Source organism: Suncus etruscus, chromosome 18 (genome assembly GCF_024139225.1).
Source record: "Suncus etruscus isolate mSunEtr1 chromosome 18, mSunEtr1.pri.cur, whole genome shotgun sequence".
NCBI classification, from domain to species: Eukaryota; Metazoa; Chordata; class Mammalia; order Eulipotyphla; family Soricidae; genus Suncus; species Suncus etruscus.
In genome coordinates this window covers 3,821,197-3,830,557 of record NC_064865.1, presented here as the reverse complement: position 1 = coordinate 3,830,557, position 9,361 = coordinate 3,821,197, and the positions used below count along the sequence as shown (strand labels likewise).

The 9,361-nt window shown below is 48.0% G+C and overlaps 2 protein-coding genes across 2 annotated transcripts; one reads left to right on the top strand and one right to left on the bottom strand.

Annotated features, from left to right (window-relative positions):
* Window positions 1–495: 495 nt before the first annotated feature.
* On the top strand, window positions 496–2,938 carry SLC35B2 (solute carrier family 35 member B2). Its single transcript, XM_049765538.1, has 3 exons — window positions 496–698; window positions 881–1,035; window positions 1,782–2,938. The coding sequence occupies exons 1-3, from the start codon at window positions 641–643 to the stop codon at window positions 2,718–2,720; spliced, it is 1,152 nt and encodes a 383-aa protein (XP_049621495.1). The 5' UTR covers window positions 496–640; the 3' UTR covers window positions 2,721–2,938.
* A 388-nt stretch (window positions 2,939–3,326) lies between these two features.
* On the bottom strand, window positions 3,327–9,061 carry HSP90AB1 (heat shock protein 90 alpha family class B member 1). The gene is made up of 11 exons (XM_049765490.1): window positions 8,915–9,061; window positions 8,471–8,677; window positions 8,221–8,380; window positions 7,974–8,107; window positions 7,578–7,886; window positions 6,780–6,945; window positions 5,607–5,797; window positions 5,378–5,525; window positions 4,445–4,713; window positions 3,807–4,140; window positions 3,327–3,690 (listed from the first exon to the last, which is right to left on the bottom strand). The coding sequence occupies exons 1-11, from the start codon at window positions 9,059–9,061 to the stop codon at window positions 3,581–3,583; spliced, it is 2,175 nt and encodes a 724-aa protein (XP_049621447.1). The 3' UTR covers window positions 3,327–3,580.
* Window positions 9,062–9,361: the final 300 nt, after the last annotated feature.

Genomic DNA, 9,361 nt, shown 5'->3' with positions numbered 1-9,361 from the left:
CCACAGGTCACGGTGCTGCTGGACAGTGGGTCCTCTCTGGAGGCCCAACGGGGTGACGAGCCAGTTGCATGCACCCTAAATTCTGGGCCTTCTTGGTGGGCAGTGAGTGCTTTCGGTGTGGTCCCCCTTAGAGGCCCGAAGGGGATGATGAGTGGCATGCACCCTAAATTCTGGGCCCTCTGTCCTTGCAGGGCACAGTGGTGGTGGGCAGTGGGTCCCCCCTGGAGGCCCAAAGGGGTGACGAGCTAGCTGCATGCACTCTGAATTCTGGGCCCTCTTGGTGGGCAGTGAGTGCTTTCAGTGTGGTCCCCCTTAGAGGCCCAAAGGGGATAGTTAATGATCTGCATGCACCCTGAATTCTGGGCCCTCTGTCCCCGCAGGTCACGGTGGTGGTGGGCAGCGGGTGGCTCCACTGTGGTCCCCTTTAGAGGCCCAAAGGGGATAGATAATGAGCTGCATGTACCCTAAATTCTTGGCCCCCTGTTCCCGCAGGTCATGGTGGTGGTGGGCAGTGGTGGTGCTGTCTGCACTCCCCTCACTGGGGGCAAACGGGGAGACCCCCCCAGAAGCCCCACCGGCACCCTGGACCCAGCTCTGGCTCTTCCGTTTCCTGGTGAATGCCGCAGGCTATGCCAGCTTCATGGTACCTGGGTACCTACTGGTGCGGTACTTGAGACGCAAGAACTACCTGGAGACAGGTGTGTGTGGGAGCGACAAAAAAGGGTGGATGCCCCCAGGTCCGGGTTAGGAGGACGGGCCAGTCGAGCTAGGGGGATGTGCCTGGGAGGGGCGGAAGTCTTGAGCTGTGTGCTTATCTGCTGAGTGCTAGCAGGATGTGGAGCCTGATTTTTTTGTGTGCCTGTGTGTGTGTTTCCTTCAGGCAGGGGTCTCTGCTACCCGCTGGTGAAGACTTGTGTGTTTGGCAACGAGGCCAAGTCTTCTGACGAGGTTCCTTTGACTTCCCGGGCCGAGGCCTCAGAGGCAACCCCCACTCGGCAGGCCCTGAAGCTGGTCTTCTGTGCCACGGGGCTCCAGGTAGGTTGGGCAGGCTCCTCTTCTTTTCCTGGGGGGAGTGGGGGATCCTGATGCACAGGGTGTCCGGAACCTTGCTTTTTCACCTTCTTAATCCCCAAAGTTTTTCGGTGGTTCTCTTTTCTCTGGATCACACACACTGCCATCTTGAAGGTAGTTGGAGGCAGTGCTATCATCTTTGCTCCTTTCTATGTTATCTGCTATGCTCTGATTACACTTCCTCCTGCAGTCAGTGTCTCATCTACTGTAAACTGGATGGAAGTTTGAGATAGCTGTCAGGCCTTCCTCCCTGGCCTGCGCTAGTGGGGCTCAGCTGATCTCATGGCATTGTGGAGTGGGCACTGTTTATTCCATCTCGCGTACCAGTTTTAACAGGTTTTCAGTCTTCTCTAAGATTAAACAAGAGTTACTTACTTGGATGGACACGTTAGCATACCCTAAAGGAGACAGGCAAGGTCTCTGCATTTGGCATTTAAGTGTGTTGCATATTTGGTTCCCTAACAATGTAAAATCAGGCTTAGGGAGTAAATACTTCCAGTCAGTAAAGGAACCAAAAAAAATGTATGCTCTTTAAACCAGTGGTTTTCCGCTTTCAGTATGTTATTCCCAATATCCATGGTACATGCCTGGAACTTGAACAAGTGGTCAAAACTATTTCTGCTTCATGAGGAGGGAGAATGGTAAAATCCACTTTTGCTTTTCCCTTTCTTCCTCCTGCTTACTGTTTGTTTTCACCTTTCCCCACCCAGGTGTCTTATCTGACATGGGGTGTCCTGCAGGAAAGAGTAATGACTCGAAGCTATGGAGCCACAGCCACATCACCAGGGGAGCATTTCACAGACTCCCAGTTCTTGGTGCTCATGAACCGAGTGCTGGCACTAATTGTGGCTGGCCTCTACTGCCTCCTCTGCAAGCAGCCCCGGCACGGGGCCCCCATGTACCGGTGTTCCTTCGCCAGCCTATCTAACGTACTGAGCAGCTGGTGCCAATATGAAGCGCTCAAGTTCGTCAGTTTCCCCACCCAAGTGCTGTCCAAAGCCACCAAGGTGATCCCTGTGATGTTGATGGGAAAACTGGTGTCCCGCCGCAGCTACGAGCACTGGGAGTATTTCACGGCGGCCCTCATCTCCATCGGGGTCAGCATGTTTCTGCTGTCCAGTGGACCCGAGCCCCACAGCTCCCCGGCCACCACACTCTCGGGCCTCGTCCTACTGGCGGGCTACGTTGCCTTCGACAGCTTCACCTCCAATTGGCAGGACGCTCTCTTTGCCTATAAGATGTCCTCGGTTCAGATGATGTTTGGGGTCAACCTCTTCTCCTGTGTCTTCACGGTGGGATCCCTGCTAGAGCAAGGGGCTCTGCTGGAGGGGACTCGCTTCATGGGGAGACATAGTGAGTTTGCCGCACACGCTCTCTTGCTCTCCATCTGCTCTGCATGTGGCCAGCTCTTCATCTTCTACACCATTGGGCAGTTCGGGGCTGCCGTGTTCGCCATCATCATGACCCTCCGCCAGGCTTTTGCCATCCTGCTCTCCTGCCTCATCTACGGCCACACGATCACTGTGGTGGGCGGGCTTGGGCTGGCCGTGGTCTTTGCTGCCCTCCTACTTCGGGCCTATGCCCAGAAACGCCTGAAGCAAAGGGGAAAGAAAGCTGCACCAGTAGAGCCCCCTGTACAAAAGGTTTGAGGAGCTGGCAAGAGGAACCCTCACCAGCTTCCTAGGGTACAACCTAAGGCAGGCTGGCTCAAGGGCAAGATGCAGGTTTTCAGTATCGAGCCAGCTTTGTGGCTGGAGATGGGCAGCCCTGGAGGCAGCCCAGCCCCCTTCGCCTTAAGTCACCGCCCTTCCTCGTCAAAGTATTGAGCCTGAGACAGGCAGAGGCAGGAAGGTCCGAGCAACTTTCAAGTTGCCCCCTCACCTGGCTCTGCCACTTCACCCCAGAGACCTGCATTTCTTACTTGGGTTTGACAAGAGCACAAGTGTTGTAGGTTTCCCCCACCCCAAAAGATGCTTCTCCAGGAGAAAGATGGTGCTGTGCTGGGGCAAAAGGGGTATCAGCCCAGTAATGCCACCACCCACCCGGATAATGCTCCTGGATCCTTGAGCTCAGCTCCATGAGCAGGTTTTGGTACTTTGGATATGTAACTTTCGGCTCTTATAATTTTATTTTATTAAACTGCTGCAATGTCTTGGCCCTGTGTTCTTGTGTTTCATGCAGCATTAGTTGCATGGTGTCGTAGCCCTCAATATGGTTATGAATCAGATTGTATTTGCACTTGTAGAGAGCATAACTAGAAAAGAGCATCATCTTTATTTCGCATACTTTAATTTCAGAACAAAATAAACAAAAACACAATACACAACATTCAAACCTGTAGTCAAATTTGGAGGGGAAGAAGCTCGAGACCTTCCCCCATCCTGGCTTATGAAAGGACAGGAGTGGAAAAAAAAAAACCTCTAGAGCCAGTGGCTAAGAACCACTCAGGACTGCTAGGGGGAGATTGGGACACTATACAGAGGGCAGCACTATCTGCAGGTAGAAACTTCTAATCTACTTCTTCCATGCGAGATGCATCCTCGTCACCCTCAAGAGGGGGTATCTCATCGGGAACAGCAGCACTGGGCTCCTCGGCTGTCACTTCATCTTCATCAATGCCTAGAAAGAGAGGAGATTTGAGTTGCCAGGAACAGATGGAGGGATCTTATCTAATCTGGCTCCTTACAGATCAGATCAGCACATGCCCGATTACCATCAGGTAGCCCAGAACTCACCCAGTCCTAGCTTTATCATGCGGTAGATGCGGTTGGAGTGGGTCTGGGGGTCCTCAAGTGAGAAGCCAGAGGAGAGCAGTGCGGTTTCAAACAACAGGACCACTAGGTCCTTGACAGCCTTGTCATTCTTGTCTGCCTCTGCCTTCTGCCTCAGTGTCTCCACAATGGGGTGGTCAGGGTTGATCTCCAGATGCTTTTTGGCCATCATGTAGCCCATTGTAGAGTTGTCCCGAAGAGCCTGGGCTTTCATGATCCTCTCCATGTTGGCTGTCCAGCCATAGGTGCTGGTCACAATGCAGCAGGGTGAAGACACAAGCCTATTGGATATTGTTACCTGTAGAATCAGAGAAAGCACATTTGTAAGAGGGCCAGCCAGGCCAGGGCCTTAAGTGCCTCAAACCCTGAAAAAGGCCCAAACTTTCAGGTGTATCCAAAGTTAAACTTGTTGGTCCAAGAGAACAAGAACCACGTGGGGCCCAACATTGGCAGTGCCAAGACCCACTCCTAACTCTGCAACACGGTTGAACCGAGTGTTAAAGACCCTTACATGCTACACCACGAAGCTCTTTAACTCAAATTGCCCCAAACCTTAATTCTATCGCAATAGGATCAAGAAGCTAACATCTTAAAATGCCTACCTTCTCAACCTTCTTATCCAAGATTTCCTTCATAAGTTTGCACAGGTTCTCAAATTTGGCCTTGCTCTCTTCCATTTTCTTCTTCTCCTCTTCATCCTCAGGCAGCTCCAAGCCTTCCTTTGTAACTGAGACTAGGGTCTTCCCATCGAATTCCTTAAGCTGCTGCACGCAGTATTCATCAATAGGCTCTGTCATATAGACTACCTCGAAGCCCCGTTTCCGTACTCGCTCCACAAAAGCAGAGTTGGCAACCTGTTCTTTGCTCTCACCTGTTAAGATTTATTTAACAACTCAGAAAACACCGTACTATCTGTTGTCAGGCATTTCCCTTTAAATATTTTCCCTTCTCCCTAACCCAGGGCTTCTCAAATAGTGAGTCTCCATAAAGGGGGACGCATTTGACCTCGGCAAACACAAGCTAGGCCCCTTTGTCTCTGGAGTTTAAGAGTTGCTGTCTTGCTTCAAGCCCCACTTCAAAAAGCTATGCATTGCAAAACGTGCTCATTGTAGCCATTAATCCAGACATCACCTGATTAAAATAATTTAGTTCAAATTATTTTATATTTGTTTTGCAGGTTAAAGTTTTTCTTAAAAAAGATACTATTTGGGCCCGGAGAGATAGCACAGTGGCGTTTGCCTTGCAAGCAGCCAATTCAGGACCAAAGGTGGTTGGTTCGAATCCCAGTGTCCCATATGGTCCCCCGTGCCTGCCAGGAGCTATTTCTGAGCAGACAGCCAGGAGTAACCCCTGAGCACTGCCGGGTGTGGCCCAAAAACCAAAAAAAAAAAAAAAAAAAAAAAAAAGATACTATTTACAGTCATACAGGGGAGAGCACGAAAAATGTTTTCTTCCTGGGGGGGGCAAGACAGAAAATAATTGAGAAGCACTGCCCTAACCAGAGGTTTTAATCAGACCTAAGGGCTCCAACATACCAGTGATGTAATAAATGGATTTCTGAGTCTCCTTCATGCGAGAGACATATTCTGAAAGAGAAGTCATCTCATCACCAGACTGCGAAGTATGGTAGCGAAGCAGCTCAGAGAGACGTCGCCGATTAGTGGAGTCCTCATGGATTCCAAGCTTTAAGGACAGGAAAATATTACTTTAATTAAGCTAACCTTGAAAACTATGAAGTGTTCACCTAAATCAATGTCTACTTACTTTTAGGTTTTTAGAGAATGCTTCATAGAATTTCTTGTAGTTCTCCTTGTCTTCTGCCAGTTCAGAGAAGAGCTCAAGACACTTCTTAACTATGTTTTTGCGAATGACCTTCAAAATTTTGCTCTGCTGGAGCATTTCTCTGGAAATATTCAGGGGCAGATCCTCAGAGTCAACCACACCACGGATAAAGTCTGCAATAACCAGGAAATGAAACTTACAGTGAGAAGACAAAAACCAGAAAAAAGGACATGGCTGAAGGAGCGGATCCAGGCATTCAAAATGCATGCAAGAGGAGCTGGAGAGAGAGCATGGAAGTAGGGCGTTTGCCTTGCATGCAGGACAGTGATTCGAATCCCAGCATCCCATATGGTCCCGAGCCTGCCAGGAGCAATTTCTGAGCATAGAGCCAGGAGTACTCCTGAGCACTACTGGGTGTTAACCCAAAAAACAAACAAAAAAAAACAAAAGAGATGGGAATGTAGTCAGTCATGTCTATAAGAAATGTCATGAGGACATATGGGTTTGTTATCCCATCTCAAGCTTTGAAAAAACTTCAAAAAATTTTGTTACTGTTCTGGCAAGTGATGTAGTTCACTATTATTTACATAGCCCTAGGACTCTAGCCTTGTATGTAGGAAAATCATGGGACCCAAAGAATCAATAAACAGTGGAGTATGAGAGGACAGCAGGTAAAAGTGCTTTAATTGCATGGGATCAACCCAAGTTCAATCTTTGACATCAGATAGAAGTACCCGGAGCCCCAGAGAAAATCGGAGTGCAGCAGTGCCAGGACTAAGGGTCATCCCATTCCCCCAAAAACCTTAAATGGGGAATGGCAGGAAAACAAGCTCAAGTGCTGGCTATGCATGGCTTCCCAACTGGGACGTGCAGGCTGAATCCCCTAGACTTGGAATAAAAGGAGTACTGCAGACTCATGGGTTTAATGTAGCTTTTCATTGAAGCTAACAAAAGGATCCTCACTTAAGGCACCAGTTCCCAAAACTGGGTTAGCTCAGTAGCAGAGCTTGAGGGTCTAAGGTTCAATCCATGGCACTAAACAAATATGGCCAGGTAATTTCTTAATGGTAGTTTGCATGTCTGCATGCATTTCTGCCCTGGGTTCCACCACCAGTATCATACAGAAAAATTGCTCTTCCCCGAGGGTATACTCACTCAGATACTCTGGTATCAGCTCATCACAGCTATCCATGATGAATACGCGTCGGACATAAAGCTTGATGTTGTTCTTCTTCTTCTTGTTCTCAAAGAGGTCAAATGGAGCCCGGCGAGGAATGAAGAGCAATGCCCTGAATTCCAACTGACCTTCTACAGAGAAGTGCTAAAGAGAGAAGCGGCCAAAGTCAGTCCTGCACAAGGTCAACACACATATATATGCATATACATATGGCCCTTACTCTTGACTGATCAGAATCATTCTTCCAGTACTGGGGATTTTACGACTGAATAGTGAAGAAGTATTTAAACTTCTTATAGTATCCTTCTGGACCCCTCAAAACACCTTTTAATACACCATTAACTCATCCTAGTAAGTCAAAGGTACAGGAGTAGGATGCTTGTCTTGCAACTGACCCACGTTTAACCCTCCCTTCCATCCATGATATTCTGAACCTGCCGAATCACCCCAGGATTAATTCCCAATTCCTGACCGCAGAGCCAGAAGTCCAGCATTGCTAGGTGGAGCAGTCACCCCATTTTAATTATCAGAGCAGATACTAAACCAGTGACTAAATCTTGTGGGGCAAAGTATGCAATAACAAGTGTCCTTCCTAGCTTAAAGCTACCATGGAGAACCATGGAGATGACTGGGAAGTGACTTTCCCCCAAATTTCATTAAGTAATCTCATGTGGCTCCACAAGCCTTTTCTGAATTCCAGCCTACAGATCACTTGGGCGCGGGTCAGCTCATCACAATCATCAGCTTACTTTTGCCTAATGGAATCGGTCTCTCACCTTAACTGCCAAATGGTCTTCCCAGTCATTGGTCAGACTCTTATAGAACTCTCCGTATTCCTCCTGGGTGATGTCGTCAGGATTTCTGGTCCAAATGGGCTTGGTCTTGTTTAGTTCCTCGTGATCAATGTATTTCTCCTTAATCTTCTTGGTCTTCTTTTTCTTATCCTTACCAGCATCATCCTCCTCATCTGAGCCTACATCTTCTATCTTGGGCTTCTCCTCCTCCTCCTTATCTTCCTCTTCCTTCTCACCTTTCTCCTCTTCTGCCTCATCATCACTGATTTCCTTCTCTCTCTCTTTCTCCAACTGCAAGTGCAAAAGGTAAGCTCAATATAGACCATAAGGTGTCATAAGCTATGGCTATGATGCATGAGTAACCAATCAATCACTCACATAGAGGGTGATGGGATAACCAATAAACTGTGAGTGCTTCTTCACCACTTCTTTCACTCTCCTTTCTTCTAAGTACTCGGTCTGATCTTCTTTAAGATGCAGGATCACTTTGGTACCCCGGCCAATAGGCTCACCTGATAATGTCACAAGTGCAAGATGAAACTAACACGTAGCGACTCACAGAACAAAGACTTACTTAGTTCTTCCCCAGAAGCCGAACCCAGCTCTCTCAACGACATCAACTTACCATGGTCAGCACGTACAGTGAAGGAGCCCCCAGCAGAAGACTCCCAGGCATACTGCTCATCATCGTTGTGCTTTGTGATCACAACCACTTTCTCCGCTACCAGGTAAGCAGAGTAGAAGCCAACACCGAACTGCCCAATCATGGAGATGTCTGCACCAGCCTGGAAAAAAAACATTTTAAAGTTAAACACAGGTTTTAAGTAAAACAAAGGCTTAAAAGCAAATGTCCATCTAGCTAAAACAACACATACCTGAAGAGCTTCCATAAATGCTTTAGTGCCAGACTTGGCAATGGTTCCCAAGTTATTTATAAGGTCAGCTTTGGTCATGCCAATGCCTGTATCCACCAGAGTCAAGGTACGCTCCTGGGGGTTTGGGATGATGTCGATTTTCAGCTCCTTACCACTGTCCAACTTGGAAGGATCAGTCAGGCTCTCATAGCGAATCTTGTCCAAAGCCTAGAAATGCAAATCAATATTTTATAAGTGTCTTTTAAGCCAATTTTTAGACAACCATTTTTAAATAATCCAAATTAGTGAAAAAGCTAGCTACAATATCCAATATACCCACATGGATCAAGGCCAACCTTTAATAGTGATTTCTCCTTTAACCACAAAGCTTCAAAATTACCAACCGGGATTCTCACATTAGTATCACAAAGACAGATATAATAATAGTAATTTCGGATCACTCACATCCGAAGCGTTGCTGATCAGTTCCCGCAGAAATATTTCCTTGTTTGAGTAAAAGGTATTGATGATGAGTGACATAAGTTGGGCAATCTCTGCCTGAAAGGCGAAAGTCTCCACCTCCTCCTCTCCATGGTGCACTTCCTCAGGCATCTATGAAAGGAAGTGTCATTGTTAGAATGCTGGGCCTCCAATTCCCAGGTCTGCCCAGAGGTCAGAGATTTCAATCTCTGTTCAGTCTACCGAAGAGTTGGGTACTGTCTTCTGTTCCCTTAAGACCTCAGGCTGCACCTTTATAATTTCAAGTACCCAGGGGGAGCCACAGAACATGACCAGGTCGGGTCCTTGGACTTTACTCTGCACACCAGCCAAGCTGAATGGCAGCCAGTTAAGGACGGTGGTTCGAATCCCATTTGGCAGCCCAGAGGGTCCCCCCCCTTGTGCCTGCCAGGA